The sequence below is a fragment of the Sclerotinia sclerotiorum genome, genomic scaffold (genome assembly GCF_000146945.2).
Source record: "Sclerotinia sclerotiorum 1980 UF-70 scaffold_1 genomic scaffold, whole genome shotgun sequence".
In the NCBI taxonomy this organism is placed as follows: Eukaryota; Fungi; Ascomycota; class Leotiomycetes; order Helotiales; family Sclerotiniaceae; genus Sclerotinia; species Sclerotinia sclerotiorum.
In genome coordinates this window covers 204,137-221,198 of record NW_001820835.1, presented here as the reverse complement: position 1 = coordinate 221,198, position 17,062 = coordinate 204,137, and the positions used below count along the sequence as shown (strand labels likewise).

The window sequence follows — 17,062 nt, the reverse complement described above, 5'->3', positions numbered from 1 at the left end:
TCATCTCACTCGCAACATATGATTTAATGCATCCTCCTTTCTATCTTGCAACAATTCTATTTTCAAATCATTCTTCATTCTCAGGTTGTGATTACTCAATTTCTTTTCGGGATTTCGATTAGATGGGTGGTTTGCTGTAGAATAGAATAGATGGATGGATAGACGGATAGATGAATAGATGAGTGAATGAATAGTGAATAGATGGATAGACGGGGCTAGTAAGTTCTTGTATTTCACTTTATTCGTTTGTATATTTTTTTTCTTTCTTTCTTTCTTTCTTTCTTTCTCTCTTTCTTTCTTTGGTTATTTGGATTTAAAAAAAAGTTAGGATGCGGCTGTATAAATACATTCGGGGAAAAAAAAACGGAAACCAAAAAATACACCAAAAAAAAAGGATTGTTTTGATTTTGGTCTTGGTTTTGGTCTTGGTTTTGGTCTTATACTTGATTGGTATAAGATTGGTTTTGGGAAAGGAAAAACAAAAAATGTTATAAAAGGAAAAAAAAGAGGGAAAAAGATCAAAGAACCAAAAAAAAAAATTGTTTTGCTTCTTTGGTTGGTTGGATATGGTGCTGGGGGAGATATGGTGTTGGGAGAATTGGTGTTGGAAGGAGAATTGGTGTTGGAAGGAAAATGGGGAATGAGATATGGAAAATGAAAAACGAGGAATGGTTGTTTTGTTTTGTTTATATTTTGGTGGCTGGCTGCCTGGCTGGCTGGTTGTCGGACTGACTGGTTGATGACTGACTGGTTGTCGGACTGACTGGTTGTCTATCCGGTTATCTACCTAACCGATTATCTACCTGACCGGTTATCAACTAGCTAGCAAGCTCTCTAGCTCATCAGTCCCTCGTTTGATTGATTCATACATTACTCGATTAATCAACTGGTTGTTTAACCGGTTAATTACTCTAAAAGTGTTTTAAAAGAGGAAGGAGTGTGTATAAGGGGATTATGAATTGGGAGTCAGGGAAGAAGGAAGAAGGAAGAGGGAAGAGGGAAGGGAAAAGAACAAAAAGTTAAAACTTTGTCTTTTAGAAAATTTAAATGTATACACTCTTTTAAAAAAATTGTTGGGGTTGGTTGTTTGGTGTGATTGTGTGATTGTGTGATTGATGAATAGTTGTGATGAATAGTTTTGATGAATAAGTTGTGATGAATTGGTTTTTGTATGATGGAAAGTTAGATGGTAAGGTGGTAAGGTGGTAAGGTGATAAGGTGGTAAGGTGGTGAGATAATAGGATGATGAGATAGTGAGATGAAAATGTCTTATATTAAGAGAAATAGTTTTTAACTTCTGATTTTCATTTATTAAATTCTTCTTTATATTTTACTTATATACTTTTTTAGATTTAAAATAAATGAATATATCTATGTTACGTCGGACAGTAACATAGGTCACGTTCTTGATCACATGATCAAGAAACCGACAAATCGAGATCGGCTTTGCGGTGATCGATTTGTCGGGCTCATAGCCATCGGTTTTTTAAGGAGGCACGAAGGTCTATATAATCAAGATGGATTCTCTTTGTATAGAGCTTCATGCTCAAGATCAATCATTTAGTATACTCTACTATTAGTTACGAATTGCATTATTGTCATTACTTTGAGTCCCTGCTTGACGCCTAGTTATAAATCACCTCGAGAGCCTAGAGCACTTCCACGTGATCTAGACGGCAAACCTCGTAACATAGATTTATGATAAATTTATAATTCAAATTTCATCAAATTTTATTTATTCATTATAAAACTATTAATAATTGAAAATCACAATTTTTGATATAAAAGATGATTGGAATCAAAAAGTGATTGGAAAGTAAAGTATTGTAACGATACTATACTGGAGGTAACAGCTGTCTAAGGTTCGTCGATTGGTAGTTATAGATTAAGACTTTATCATTGGTATTCACTTGAAAGTGAAGTCGTTACTAGATCAAGTAGAATGTAAATAAACTAATTGATAACTAAGTTGAGTACGAAACTCCTAAACTATAGAACTATTCTAATTATATAATGAACAATAAAGGGAGCCTCCAAGAGCTTTCTAGCTCCTCAGGGCTCCTTATCACGTGATTACTTTTTATCCCAGGACACTCATCCTAATGGTGAATCGTGACAAGTATTAAACTTATATATTTTATTGTATATTTTAACTTTTTTCATCTCAACTTTTTTAATTCCCTCTCTTTTATTTTTTTAAATTTTTTTTTAAATAAATCTTAAATATTAATTTAAATTAATAACTCTGTTAAAGTGAATGGTTCCTGAGTAACACGTGCACAGGGCACCAGTTGCGACGGAAACCCCTGCTTTCCTCCTACCCTTATTATATAAGAAACCTCAGGTACATTAACCATGTCCACACATGATACGATTACTCGGGATTAGTATGCGATTTAGGTGACCTGAGGATCAGATCCGGACAAGCACTAGGTATCAATGGTTATCGGTAAAGTAAGATCATTGGAGGAATAAATATGACTTCTTTTTGCCTAGCCATTGCGGCTAGGCCATTCATTTGTGTATATATAGAGTAGCTATCCCCATCTGCAGGTGCTCTTCACCTGTAAATTCTAAGTTAAATACAATTGCTGGTCTATAAACACCCTTCTGGTCACACTAGTCCTATTAGGACTAGATTGAGAAGCTCTCTGTAGGAGAGCTTCGCATTTCCGTAGAACTAAGAAAATGGGTGATTCATATAAAAGGCCAATATAGCCTCAGTGTTACGTGACGGTTGTTACCCACTAGTGGCTCACGTGCACTAGCCCTGTATATAAAGACCTTCTTACTTAGAATCTTCTTAGTTCTTTAGTTTTAGATTCTAAGTAATTGAATTGACTCCGTTTACGACTTTTCCGTCACACTCAGTTCTACCCTATCAGCTTCCCACTATTCCCTGTGTAAGGCTATTCCTTTTAACAAACTCTACTATTGATTTATATTTAATTATATATATATACTCATTTATTTTTTAATTGATTAATCTATTTATTAATTATTTAATTATTCAAAAAAAACTTTTTTCTTTTTTTTTAAATTAAATCTTTAAACTTTTCCTCTCCCTTGTTTTTATTCCTCTCCATTAATCATTTAGTTATTTTATCAATTATATATTTCACTTATTTTTTCCAATCTTCCAATCTTCCAATCTTTAAATTTCTATACCTCATCTCATCTCACTTCATTTTATCTATTTTATTATTAAAAATTAATATATTATTAATTTTCTTTTCATCTACTCCCCTCTCCCACCTCTTATCTTTTATTTAATATTATAATCAATTCATTTTCATCAAAAATTATACATAAATCCTTTTATTCTTTTATCCTCCTATCCTCCTATCCTCCTATCCTCCTATCCTCCTATCCTCCTATCCTCCTATCCTCCTATCCTCCTATCTGTCACGATTCACCATTAGGATTGATGGTGTTACGATGGTAGCAAACTGATTAATTAGGAGAGCTTAGGCCTTGTGCAAACACGATCAGATTTCATCGAATTAGTATGTGATCTTGGTCACCTGAAGATCGTGTATGCACGCACCATCAGAAATCACGTGATGAGGATCCCTGAGGAGCCAGAAAGCTCCTAGGGGCTCCCTTTATCGTTCATTATATAGTCAGAGTAGTTTCATAGTTTAGGAGCTTCGTGCTCAACTTAGTTATCAATTAGTTTACCTACATTCTATTTGATCTAGTAACGAATTCACTTTCAAGTGAATACCAGTGATAAAGCCTTAACCTATAACTACCAACCGACGAACCTTAGGCAGCCGCTGCCTTTAGTACAGTATCGTTACACTATCCTCCTATCCTCCTATCCTTTTATTCTTCTTTTCTTTATCTTCCTATCTCTATTTTCTTTCATATCCTAAATACAAAACATTTATAATTTACTCACATTTACTTACCTAACCCCAATCTAGTTAATATTCATCTATTACATTAACCTATATATCCCGAGGTCTGTAGATTCATCCTATATTTCACTCCACTTCACTACTTTATACATATGTCAATCTTAAATAATATCTCATTGAATATCTTCCACTCATAATCACAATCACATCATTCATTACAAATACCACCAAGCAGCACAATACACAATATATCAAATCATATATATTATATCTGCACAAAGTACGCCAGCCACCGGTATCCAAATCCAAACCATCAACTCCCCTTCCATCCATCCATCTTATCCATTCAGCAACCATACCCGCAAGTAACAATAGATCCAAGTTTAAGCTTCAAAAGACCTAATCCCATCCCATCCCATCCCATCCCATCCCATCCCATCCCATCCCATCTTACACACCATACCATACCATACCAGCCAATATTTTTCGACAAGCACATATAATTTTCCCCATCTATTTATATCCTATCCTACCCTGCCCTACCCTACCCTACCCTATCCTATCCTATCCCATCCATCCAATACCATTGATCCCACCATGTAAAAGTATTTATTCCAACTACCATGTATAATCACCCAGCAATTCTTACATTCATCCCCTATGTCCTAATGTCCAGTGCCCGCCCTTCCACAGAATAATATGATGTGATATATAGAAGTAGGTATATTTTCTCCCTCCGTGCTGTAAAAAAAAACAAGCAACAAAGCAAGTAATCAAATGTATTAAGCTTGCATAATAGTGCAGTGCGGAATAACCTCAAAAATATCAAAGCCAAAAAAGCAAGTAGAACCAGCGCATCTTCTGAAAAGACAATAAATAGTACGATCGATAGGTATCCTTTCCATATTCTTTCCTTTCAAAAAATAAACAATGCAAAATATGCAGTAACAAGTATGACTAGAGCAAACTTTCTCTTCTGCTATCCATGAATCTTTCCCACGAGTCCCTGGTCCGAAGATAGATATCAAACACCCGTAGTTGTTCAAGGAAAATAATAAATATCTGAAAAAACATGTCCATATCCATATTCATTCACAGTAAATCCGCCGTAGCCAATCCTGGCTTGTATATGCATGCACCCATGCGGAAAGTAAAGCAGACCAAACCCGCCTTCTAACACCTCAAGAAAATGATCCGAAGAGGTAGACGATACAATTAAGAAATATTCACTTTTTATACCCGTCCAGTACCCAATTACCTTTCCGGACCCAATACCGTCACGCCCTTTAATAATGCTTTTTGTATATGACGTGAAGTGGAAGAGAATGTTCGGCGAAGGAAAATGATAGGTTTAAACGCCGCTGATAACGACTTCAGGGCAAGACTTTTCGTTAGCAGCAACGGCGGTCTTGTCTGAGGATGCACTATCTGTAAGATCTTCAATTGTACTGACGTTCGCACTGGGAAGACTACTGCTTTGGGGACTGTTTTGCCCATTTGTAAGCAGCGGAGTTGGCGCACTCGAATTCATCTCGATCGATTGTGTGTGAACACCAGATGCCGTACCAGTTGGAGATGCGGCATATGATTGCTGCGAGTCATCTTGACCATAGATTAACTTTTCAATGGCAGCAATTTGTTTGCCATAATTATATTTCTTGAGTGCCAAGAGTTGTGGCTTCAAGTCTTCGACAAATGCTGCTCTTTCGGCACCTTTGAGTTGCCCAAGAAGTTTTTCTACGAAGGTTAGTATAAGATAATCAAATTGAGAATACTTGACTTACGAATGACATAATTGCCATATTGATCCTTCATCATCAATTGCAGAGGGCTTGTACCATCACTATGAAGAGCGGTTAATAGAGAAACGATAGTATGTCTTTGTTCATCTGTGCCGAATTGTATACTCTTCTCCACAACATTTGAGGCAAACTTGTGCTTGGACAGAGTCAAAAGCTGTGCTGTGACGATCTTGATAATCTTGGCACGATCCTCAGGCTTTCCATGTTGTATGACATGTTGAGTAACATAATTGCCGTATTGATCGGTGATCAAATTCGAAGCACATTGATGCAATTCCTCTAGGACTCGCTCTTGATCGCGAGGTTGACAATATTCCAAAATGCGTTGAATCACTCGACATCCATAAGGATGAGTTGCGAGAATATGAACTTGTCCTCGGAATGCTTCGATAATAAACTGAATATGTTCTGTTGGGACACGCTCAATAGCTTTTTGGACAACGTGGTTACCGTTCTGATCTTTGACACACTTGAGCACGTCTGCCTCAAGTTCCTTGACAAGTTCAGCTTGCTGATCGGCGAGGACATGCTCGAGAGCCTAAGATTGTTAATAAAGCTTATGTATAATGATGAGGCAAAGACAAACCTTTTGCACAACTCTGCAGCCGTACATCTGCATTGAAAGTTCCATTACATGGTTCTTCATTTGTTCAGCTAGCACACGTTTTTGAACCTGATTCCCGTGCTCAAACAACTTTTGGATAACATAGTTTCCGAAGACGTCAGTCATTAACTGTAACGCATTGGGTTGAATCTCTCGGAAAAGTTGTTCTTTTTCGTCACTGTTAGCTGTTTCCAACTTTTGCTGAATGAACCGTGACCCATGCTGATCTCCACTAAATTCAACAACATGTTGATAGATATCCTATTCTTTAATTAGTGCTGATAGGAGAGATGAGGCAGGACAATACATACCTTCAACTCATACCTCTTGTTGGATTTAGCATTGGAACGGAATTCTTCCAGAAGTACACTCCTAACTCCAAGTCCCACATCCTGATCCTTGGCTGGACGAGTAGGGATACTTTGTGCCGGATAAGGAGGAAGTGGTATCGGATAACCATATGGTGGTACGTTGGTTTGCCTAAAAGTTTGTGGTGAGTAGTCGTATAAATGTGGTGAATATTGCCCCTGGAAATGGCCGCTGTTGTAAAGATATGCCTGGTGTTGAGAATATTGGACATGTTGAAGTCTGCGGTCTAATTCACTTGGGCCTTGAGGTATTCTAGGGCCAGCCCTTGAGCTTGGTCGGTAAATTTGCTCAGGCCCCGTTGGAGGAGTGCCGGAGAAATATTTTGGACTATTGAGGCTACGACGGTAGTCGCTTGATGCAGGAGAGACCGAACCTCTATCAAATCTAGGCCCTTTCGTGAAATAGGCTTGATCTGTGAAAGGTGCTTGATTCGAGAAATGGTCGTAGTTATTGACTTTGGGACCACTTGATCCATCATTCCACATGGCTAATCCACCGTTGACTTGGAAAGCCTGCTGATTAAAGTTTTGGTTGGTTGGGGAATACGAGGAACTCAAAGCGTTGCCGATCTGAGATGCGCCAGTTTGATCCATATCGTTGGTGAAGCCAAATCCTGCAAACTTCTCCCGTAGCTCAGCTTCTGTTTGCGTATTAAGATCAGCATATCTAGATGAATTCGTCTGTGCAAACGAGCCTGACATTGCTGAGAAGGAAGGACGATGTGAATGGATTGAATTGTTGGGAGTATGACCACCAATAGAGCCATGCGTTGGATTTCCATTGCCGAATGTCAAATTATTGAGGCCACTCTCCGATGCTCTGGATGGAGGCATACTTCCATCCCTTGAAACGGAGCCTATACCAAGGTAGCTTGGGTTCTGAGAGCCCAATTGATCCATTCTGAAGGCCCTAGATGATACATCAATATCATATGCACTCTCTTGATTAGACGAAAATTGGGAAGAATTTTCCTTGTCGTCGTTGAACCCAAAGGAAGGTTTTCGTGAGAATTTGAAGCTTCCAGAAGAGGGGTCCAAGCTACTCTTGGGTTGCTGTCGACTGAAACTGGTTCCTTGACCGATAGCAGGTCTTGATTGTTGGTATGTTTGTAACTCAAGTAGACTTTGTGGTGTCTGTGACGGAATACTGTTGCGGAGGTGGGAAGGAGAGGTACTTCCGCTATGCGATGATTGTAACGTTGGAGATGTTGTGTCTGGAGGATTCCAAGGCCCATTTGCGCGAGCAACCCAAGGGTCGGCTTCTGAAGATGCGGCTAGAGCACCAGAGCCACTGGGGGCATCTGGAAAGCCATCATTATCTGCTGCTAGACGACCATCAGTGAATGTAAAAATTTCCATCTCGCTTGTATAATTACCTCGAGAGCGCGAGGCATCTCGCTTTGTATTGGCAAAACCACTCCCGATCGTGTTACTACCCCAAATACCCGTCGAAGGCTGCCAGGTACCGCCGTTTCCAAAAGTTTGGCCGAGCGTTGAGTTTTGCGAAGTTCTATCGTCGCTATTGTGCCTGCCTGGCGCAGTGGGGAAATCTCCAAATCGAGTAGACCGTTGCTGCATCCAAAAATTAGTTTGAATTCAATCTTGGGAAATTCGGGCGTGCTCACCGCATTCATGGTACCTGCGGATCTGTTTGCAGCGGCCGAGGACATTATTGAAGATGTAATGAAATTTCTGTATGTATGTGGAAACTTCTGGTCGAGGGGAACGAACAGGACGAAAATATGTTGAAAGTAGCCGATATGTCTGATGGCAGATTACTTGAACCAAAGAATAGACTTTCTACGAAGTATTTGACAGGTTGTAGATCTATATGACTGTGGAAATCCGCAAATGTCAGCATATGCCGCGTGGTAAGGCTGATGGCAGGGCCCCCGATTTAAGCTGAGTTGCCAGGACAAATCTTACCAGTGCAAGAAGTCGGAATATGTAATCGACGGTTGGGGAAGCTCATTTACAAAAGAAGGATGTGTGGAAAGTTGGAGTTCAAGAGGAATCGAGCATTGAGGAGGGGAGGGAGGGATATGTTGAAGTATGAAGGGTAGGGCAAAGGTCGCGCGACACAACCCCTTCGTTTGTCATATGCAACGTCAAAGAAGCGCGCTTTTCTGTAGAGGTAGGCACCCGCGCAGCAGTGGCCAGAATGAAATAATTTTGCTGTAAATTGCCCTTTTTTTTTCTTTTTCCCTTGTGTGATTTGTCTTGCTTTGATCGAGTCAATATGACCCTTTTGGGGTTGGGAATTCGTTGGTTTTGACGCGGGAGATGCGCCTGGGGAAGCAAGGGGAAAGTCGTCAGGAACGTAAAGTTTTCGGTGGATTTTTTGGTGGAGAATCGATTCGAGGGTCCGGATTGCGGTTTGTGGTAGGAAACCAGCGGTTAGTCCCTGTTCCACGACGTCGATGATCAAGGGAAAGGAAGATAAATAGGTTGCACTGTCGAAATGGATTTCCTGATGGTTGTATCGCAGTATTGCGGTATTGCAGTACGGACAGTATGGCAAGTTATGGCAGTACACTTTTCAAGGTATCTATCTCTTTGGGGGGCGTAGGTCAAGCAGGGATTGTGGGGAAAGGTTCGTAATGTTGGTAGGGCAGAGAGAACAAACGAGAGGGAATTAAGGCAGATGAAAGAGGTAAGGTAAGGTAAGGTAGGTAAGGTATGGTAAGGTAAGGAAGGTATTGGATTGTATTGTATTCCCGATTCCTGTCTGGGATGAATAATAAGGTCGGATCTTTTTTATTTATTTATTTTGAGGAGGGCGTGGGGGAAGGAAGATATGTATCGAAAAGGAAAAGAGAATAAGGAATTTTCACCGAGAACTCAGGACAAAGTAGAGATTTATTAAAAAGAGTGAGAGTGAGAAGAGAAGAGCTGTAACGATTGAAAGATTTCGTTTAGGATGGATTACTGGATTCCTGGATTATTGGATTATTCAATAAGATCGATGCGCACATTTTTCTCTCGACTCTGTAACCTTGAACCTCTTTTTATTTTTATTGCAATAGGTAACAGATCCAATTGGATGGGATTTATCTGAGTATGGGTATAGTATGGGGATGAGGCCCCATGAGGGAGGGGTTTTTCCAAAGCTGGGACTTGTGAAGTTCGGACTAGTTGACCTTTCTGTAACTACCTAGTAAAAATAATACACTGCGTAGACCGTGATGGATGGGAAAAGGGAGGATTTCTGAAAGGATCGAATTCGTATTACAAGCTGGCCAAGGTGGCTTTTTCTGTTGCATTTTACTTTTGCTGCGAAACTAATGATTGTTTGATTCTCTTAGCTGTCCTTAGATATACTCCACTCTATATATTCTGTCTCTGTATAGAATCCTCTCCTATACAGAGTACATCATTTATTTCTTTCCCATCTCTCTATAAATACATCTATTCTTCACATTCATATCATATAGATAATATTGACTGTTGGGTACCTGGTCTAGGGAGTGACCCGCACCGTCGCTCCAGTTGAAGTTTGACATATGCCATTAACTGAGACTTCTAATGGAACCATTAACCATCCTCTGCTATCAATTCAGTCCATCAAAAATCGTATTCGGTGATATAGCCACTTTTGAGCGACAATATGAAAAAAAAAAAAAAAAGTATTATACACGGAATAATTCTTTACTCGGTGAGGCCATGCGTTTGTTTCAAACAGCTGTAATCATTGAAGCAGCACATCTACCAGAATTACCACATCGATCCAGATTGTGTTCGATGCATGCCATCTTCTTCACTTTGCATGCCCCAAACAAATTAACAAGCTATTCAGGGACCGCAAAAGCACAGACAATGAATGATCTGATCTATGGCCCTTGAAAAGTCGTTGTTTGAGATCTGATAGGGACGGAGTATTTTTTTAACCTTTACAGTGGCCCCAATTTCTGAAGGTTTTAGCCCTTCCGCTTTGTTTAAGCTTTCCTAGGAGAACCCCCCAATTCCGGGTTCCGTACCATGACAGTGTGTACAATGCCATTGGCCCCATTGTGGTTATTGTAAATTGGTCTCCGGGAGAATTGTATCTATTTACCATCATCCTTTTCCTTTTGAGATTCAATCATTGATCAGGAATCGGTAGAAGCAAATATACATTTTTAAAGGGAGCAACTTTTAGGGATCGGTAGACCTCGGATAAGGCTAGAAACAAACCCCTTCATTGCTGTATTCGTATTTTCATACTAACTTATTACCCAACATTTTAAAGGTTCTTTTTTAGAATGCATTCAATCTATTATATGTATCCTTATCTGTACATCATTCCCAATGATCTCTTTTCTTTTCATTCCTCCCTCTCATTTTGTCAATTCCTGGAGCTGATAAATTATTGAGGTTTCCAAGGAATGCAATTGATAATGTCAGCTAATTATGTATTCGCCGACCGCCTCAATTTGGCCAAATCCGGTAGGAATTCATCCAATTTATAACCCTCAGCACAACGCCATAAGTTATTCAGGCGGCCTCAATCATTCGTTATAACCTTCCCCAGAAAGCTATGATCTGCAAAGCTTCAGTAAGCCTCATTTACTCAGATGAGGAGATATCATCAGCATGAATTTTTTTTTCTTGAGTATTTTCACCGACTTGAACAGGCTGTATCTTCTGCAGTATTCTATACCACTCAATGGTGATTCGCCGAAAAGAATACATTACGCTGATGTTTCATCCGGGGAACACATTTGACGCCATCCCTCCGCATGAAATCGGGTGTCATCATTACTATGCGATACATAGATCCAGCTTGGGCGTTCATCCACCAGTCTATTGTTCTTTCTGATTCACTCCATCTCAGAGAAGCAACCATTCTTGTACCCACCATCACAAGTATCATGGCTCAAAATTCTTGCAAAGACACACGATGATATCAGTATCTACTACAAGATCTATTCCAGAAGATCAGCGGTTTCGTTTCGCAATCCAACTCTAACACGCCAATGTTGCTCGAGGTCCATCAACGGGAAGTAGCATGAGTACATAACACAGACACCAGTATATTGATAAATGTACCGTGGCACTTGATTGCTTCGCATGACAATGATTGCCAACGATGAATCTACTCGCTCGTGGCGTTCATATGGGCGACGTAAGAATAACCTCTCTCAAGGCTTGAAGCCTTCATGTCGCCGTTTCGGGCAAGCTTCCCTATATGGGGGTTATCAACCAACGATTAAATTTCTCATCACCAAGACTAGTGGTTATGTGGCCCATTCTGCGGGTAGGTCGCCTTCTTGCATATTTCAAAGTTTTTCCTTTCATCATCTTGAGGAATATCATCAGCCACGTCGAAACAGCATTAGGTGCATTCTGCAGATCTATGTATCCCCATCCAACAAATCTGTTCCATTCAACTGGTCCTTCCGCTATGGATACCGAAGTCGTAAGAGATCAGATATTCCATCTGCATCACCGTTTGCTGGCTTCGGGTCTGATCTGTGTAAGAAAAGAGCAAGGAAGAAACTTTGTGATATGGATACATTGGCGATCAGACCATGTATTGACATATAATCACACGCTAGAAGGTCTCTAGAGATGAGTCTTTAGGTTTGAAAAGTGACAAGTATGCGCCACCTAGGACATACACCATAGACACTTTGTTCCTAATTTTCCAGCCTTTCTGTCGTTCACCGCTATTTACTGAAAAGTGAGGCCGACTTTCGGGTTTTCCTTGGATTTTTGCTTCTTTTTTTCATCCGATGAGTCTGAGGTTACACGACATTGATGTGCGTCGGGAATCGAGAGCCTCGTGGGACACGTGACTATTCGATATCCAGGTTATCAATCAATGACTTGCATGATTGCATGTTGTGTTCATCATTAGTCACACCCAAGGACCAAAAAGTTTGAAGCCGAGGCCGAGGCCTGCAAAGGCTTGTCAATACATATGGATTATTAAAAGCAAAGACTTGGAGCGATGGAAAGCTTCTCAACTTAAGAAAATTCAGCCTTAATGGAAACACAATACATACCATCATCGGAGATTCTGACGTTAATGATTTCGAAGAATCGCTTTCATGATGCGGGATCCCCCCCTATTTGATATACTTGGAGATATTCGATACTAAGGAATTCCTGCCGGTCGGAATTCGGAAACGAGATATATACTTTGAGCGGTTGGATTCCAAGCCAATGGGATCTTCGGTCGGGTCCCCTAAAACGCTAGATCCGGAGGGCTTTAATGTCAAAACGGGAAGCTAAAATAAGATGAAATAATAGAAAGTCTCTACAACTATAACAACAATGGAAATGATCGATGGATTGATCGTTCAGAGTAGTTGCGACATTCTACGTAGGTATCTATTTTTGTATCCCTTCAGCCTTCCAGTGTGATGACACTTTAACAATACGAGAGTTTGAGCAGTCAAGATCGAAGTTCGCTTTTTGCTCCTTTAATTAGTGTTACGAATATTACGAGTGCACCCAACGAGTATCCGCCAGGTATATCGAGAGTTTCCCCAATATCTTTCGTACACGATTTTACACTTCTTTCTTTACACAACTGATTGATCATCTACGCGCGCACGATTAATAATTTTTCCTCACAATCAGCCTCGAAGCCTGACCGCTATCCATGGAGAAACAAGCAAAGAATTTCACGGCTTCCACGGCTTTCATGGCTTTTCATGGCTTCTGCACTCCGACGATATCATCCGTGCTCTCCCCAGTAATTGGTCAATTGATACGGCACAAACCCCAGGAAAAAGGTCAAGTCGCGCCTTGGGGTTGCAGTAAGGGGAGAAAGTTTCGTAATTCCAAAAACTTCCAATTAAGAACGATGAAGATCCTCATCTGCGATATTCGAGAGGTCGATTTTGTTTTCTTGGAGGTTTTATTATTTAAGCATATTTCATTTCCTCCCCCATTGGATAATACAATTCATGAGGGAAGGGAGGTTAAATTTGGCGACAATGGAATCTCCGCTTTTGACGGGACGGAAACATCATTGAACCTTGAATGATGGTATTGAGCTTGACGTATGCCATATGGATGAATACCCATAATAATGCCATTGATGCGATAACTCGGATGAACGACAGTTACGACACATCTCATAAAGCAGATTTTCATCATGAAAGAATGCAGATCAAGGTAAGTTCGGCATTATCTCACTAATTAATTGCCGTAGGTATTAATAATAAGTACGAGAAGAGGTACACATTGAGTTATGTTGCAGTTGCACTTGCATTCATCCATCCCACTGCCATCCTACAGTGCGGGAATTGGAATTTATGCATTTCGCTTCACTGCATCAATGATTAATAACCATTCATTCAACCTTTGATAATCACCAACAAGAATAACCACATTATCATTCAAAGCACGCTGACAGAAGGGAAATGCATCTCTCTCCTATCAATCATCTCCAACACTTCACAAATCCATAAAGAGTAAATAATAACCGCTCACGAGCTGCTTGGATGCCCGATCTGGATAAGAAGCCGGGGTCTTTTCCAATAGATACACGCTTGGAGAGATCTATCGGCGGTTCGAGATTGAAATATCGATAGAAGCAAAGCAAAGTGTGAGTTGAGATGAGGATTATTGAAAAACATAATAATCATGAGCATAAAATTATTCCGAGCTTGTCTTTTGTCTGCTTCATTACTCTCTAGGATGGATTAAACGATTAGACTACCGAAAGTTAAGATTGTTAAGGAGAGAATCAATCGTCTTTACTAATAAATGAATCTATTCATAGAAACATTACACACTTTCTTTCGTTCGTACTCAGGAATTAGCTACAGTCAGTCAGTCTAGTTAAACCTCGGAAGTTTGAGATCCTCCATGGAATTCTCTAGATTTGATGAATTATGAAATGATGAGATGACGAGATGATGAATGAGGCCAATGCAAAAAGGGCAGTGAAAAGGAACCAAGATTTAATTCCAGAACTCTTCCTACACAGAGAGGTCCTCGCTCAATTCCATCCCATCCAGGTACAGACAGACAGGACGGACAAAGTGGGAAAGGCTCATTTTAAAAATTGTACCTGTTGTCAGGTACCATGCACGTTGATGTTCGGTGGAGCATGGGTTGGATGGGGCACATGCAACCTTAAGATTCTTAACGAGAATCATGGGAGGATTCCATTGGTCGCTGAGGGTTTAATGTTACTCGGGTGTCCCTTTTTCTCCATATTTGACAAATTGGACCCATGGGCGCTCGTTCAATCAATCAGAGATCTAGTAGCAGTAAGGTACTAAGATGTTTCGACCGTTTTTGTTCATAGGGAATTAAAAGGGTTCTAGACTAGGGATAAAATCGGCTTTCATGGATGAGTGGAGTCGAATGAGTGGATGGAAGTGGATGAAATGAACGGAGTGGATCTTTTCAAAGCAGGTACAGTACGAACTGCAGATGATGTATAAAATTGCACGGTTCAACTTTTCCGTTTTTTTATTCAAGCTTGCTTCCAATTCCACTGACTGACTGACTGACTGACTGACTCTTTATGAAATGGAATTATTAGGATCGGATCGACTTGACTAAAGAGGGTAAATAGTGAATTACTATTGATATGGATGTTCGTATTGGCTGGTTTGACTCGCTGTTCCTATCGGGTCTGCTTGCTAGCTAACTTATTAGTTAAGTAGGTAGTCACTGATGAAAAGAGTAAAAAGAAAATGAGGCTTGCATTTATATTTACGCTTGCACAATTTCCCTTTTCACCTTCAACCCTCCCCTTCCTCCTTTACTTTTTTTTTCACTCACCTTTTTTTTTTTTACCTTTACCTCAACTTCGATCGCTTCTTCATATTCATAATATAACTGGAGGAAGTCTCCATCTCATCTCGACAATCTTCAAAATCCCTTCAACAAGAAAAAGACAAGACAACAACACATAATCGCTCCTTCCTTCGGGATCTCCACATTCTTTTCAACCAAAAAAACTACCTGCCTCAACATCCTCATTCATTTCTAGGTTTTAATCAACTTCACTCTTTTCAGTTGATTTTAACCGTCCATTCTTTCGAAAGGTCCAGCCAGCCCAACTCACACAGTTCCGGAAGAGATCAATCAAAAAATTTATTAGGAGATTCAGCGAATATTACTCCAATCATTCATTACTTTGGTCAGCAGTTATTGTTGCTCTTGTCTTGTTTGGAACTTCTTACTCTTTGTGTAAGTTGTTCCTATTTGCTTATCATCATTATTGTTGTTGCGAGGTAAATATCTAGGGAGCGATCGAGATGCGCTACACAATATGTTGTCGCAGTTCGGAGTACCTGCACACAAATGGAGAGACAATTTAAGGATGGAAGACTATGAATAGCTTCGACCTATCATGACACATGGGATTAAATAACATGGACTAACATCATCATTTCTTATAGCTATAGCCATAGCCATAGTCAACGTCAATACTCTCCTCGATCTTTGCTATTGTGTTTATGACATTGATACTCAAATAACGACCCGTTGAACGACAACCCGAAGCAATAATAATAACTTCATCCATTCATTTACATAATCATATTCAATATGGCTTCGATATCCACTCTCAAAATCAGAAGCGCATCTATTCTCAACGTCCGTGACGATTCTTCAACTACCACCATGTCAAATTCAATGGTTAACCTTCTTGCTGCCTTGATGATCTTGGTATTCATTGGACTTGTCTTGGCAGGTGCTCTATATGTTGTGCGAAAGATTCGTCGAAACAGAGCCGTTGCTCGTCAGCAATTACCTTTACATAACGATCCACCAAGATCACACCACCGCCGATTAACTATTACCGCTACCCCATATGGTGGTCGCGGTTCCACCATTCATGTCTATGATGAGAAGTCATCCATGATGGACTCAGACCGTGCATCACGCTCACCTGAAGATGTTCCCGAAATTCGCATCACTTTCCCTGATGAACATGACGAATCCACAGGAAGTAAGAAACGTGGTCGCGTGGTTGTTGTTCGTGTCGGAGAAACCGGAGTTGGTCTCGAACCCTTGAAGGAGGACTCACTACCAGCTTATGAAAAGGAGACTGGAGGTACCAGATTTCAATCTATCGATATGGATCGCATCGGTGGTTTAAAGGAAAAGGAAAGCTGGTCATAAATTTTCCCACGACTTTGCTTTCTTTTCTTTTTCTCTGGGCTACCGCACTCAAATCACATGAACATACGGAGGATCCTCATACATTCATCTTGCATATAGACTTCCATTCCACCTTCAGCATTTCACCACGCCATGTTGTAAATGACATCTTCGTCTCAGACCCAATCCCATTACATACCAATACCGAAAATTTTCTTGTTTAAATCGCTCATCGACAATTCCTCAGTACTTCGATCAACTCCATGAACGGCAAAGCAAGGTGTTACTAAGGAAGGATTCAGGGTATTTGGCGTCGTTCATATATTTACTACAATAAAACTCACAATCGAAATCGTGATGGATCATTTT

At 40.1% G+C, this 17,062-nt stretch overlaps 5 protein-coding genes across 5 annotated transcripts; 4 read left to right on the top strand and 1 right to left on the bottom strand.

Moving 5' to 3' along the window:
- Positions 1-5,214: 5,214 nt before the first annotated feature.
- Positions 5,215-8,307, bottom strand: SS1G_00079 (hypothetical protein; the record flags this gene model as incomplete). Its single annotated transcript, XM_001597943.1, has 5 exons — positions 5,215-5,600; positions 5,648-6,203; positions 6,252-6,530; positions 6,581-8,209; positions 8,263-8,307. The coding sequence occupies 5 exons, from the start codon at positions 8,305-8,307 to the stop codon at positions 5,215-5,217; spliced, it is 2,895 nt and encodes a 964-aa protein (XP_001597993.1).
- A 2,706-nt stretch (positions 8,308-11,013) lies between these two features.
- On the top strand, positions 11,014-11,520 carry SS1G_00078 (predicted protein; the record flags this gene model as incomplete). The annotated part of the gene is made up of 2 exons (XM_001597942.1): positions 11,014-11,062; positions 11,393-11,520. The coding sequence occupies 2 exons, from the start codon at positions 11,014-11,016 to the stop codon at positions 11,518-11,520; spliced, it is 177 nt and encodes a 58-aa protein (XP_001597992.1).
- A 172-nt stretch (positions 11,521-11,692) lies between these two features.
- On the top strand, positions 11,693-12,185 carry SS1G_00077 (predicted protein; the record flags this gene model as incomplete). The annotated part of the gene is made up of 2 exons (XM_001597941.1): positions 11,693-11,873; positions 12,175-12,185. 2 exons carry the CDS (start codon positions 11,693-11,695, stop codon positions 12,183-12,185), a joined length of 192 nt encoding a protein of 63 aa, XP_001597991.1.
- A 1,547-nt stretch (positions 12,186-13,732) lies between these two features.
- SS1G_00076 (predicted protein) lies at positions 13,733-15,158 on the top strand (the record flags this gene model as incomplete). The annotated part of the gene is made up of 4 exons (XM_001597940.1): positions 13,733-13,744; positions 14,355-14,399; positions 14,656-14,847; positions 15,126-15,158. The coding sequence occupies 4 exons, from the start codon at positions 13,733-13,735 to the stop codon at positions 15,156-15,158; spliced, it is 282 nt and encodes a 93-aa protein (XP_001597990.1).
- Positions 15,159-16,138: 980 nt separating this feature from the next.
- On the top strand, positions 16,139-16,714 carry SS1G_00075 (hypothetical protein; the record flags this gene model as incomplete). Its single annotated transcript, XM_001597939.1, has 1 exon — positions 16,139-16,714. The coding sequence occupies one exon, from the start codon at positions 16,139-16,141 to the stop codon at positions 16,712-16,714; it is 576 nt and encodes a 191-aa protein (XP_001597989.1).
- Between the last annotated feature and the right edge of the window lie 348 nt (positions 16,715-17,062).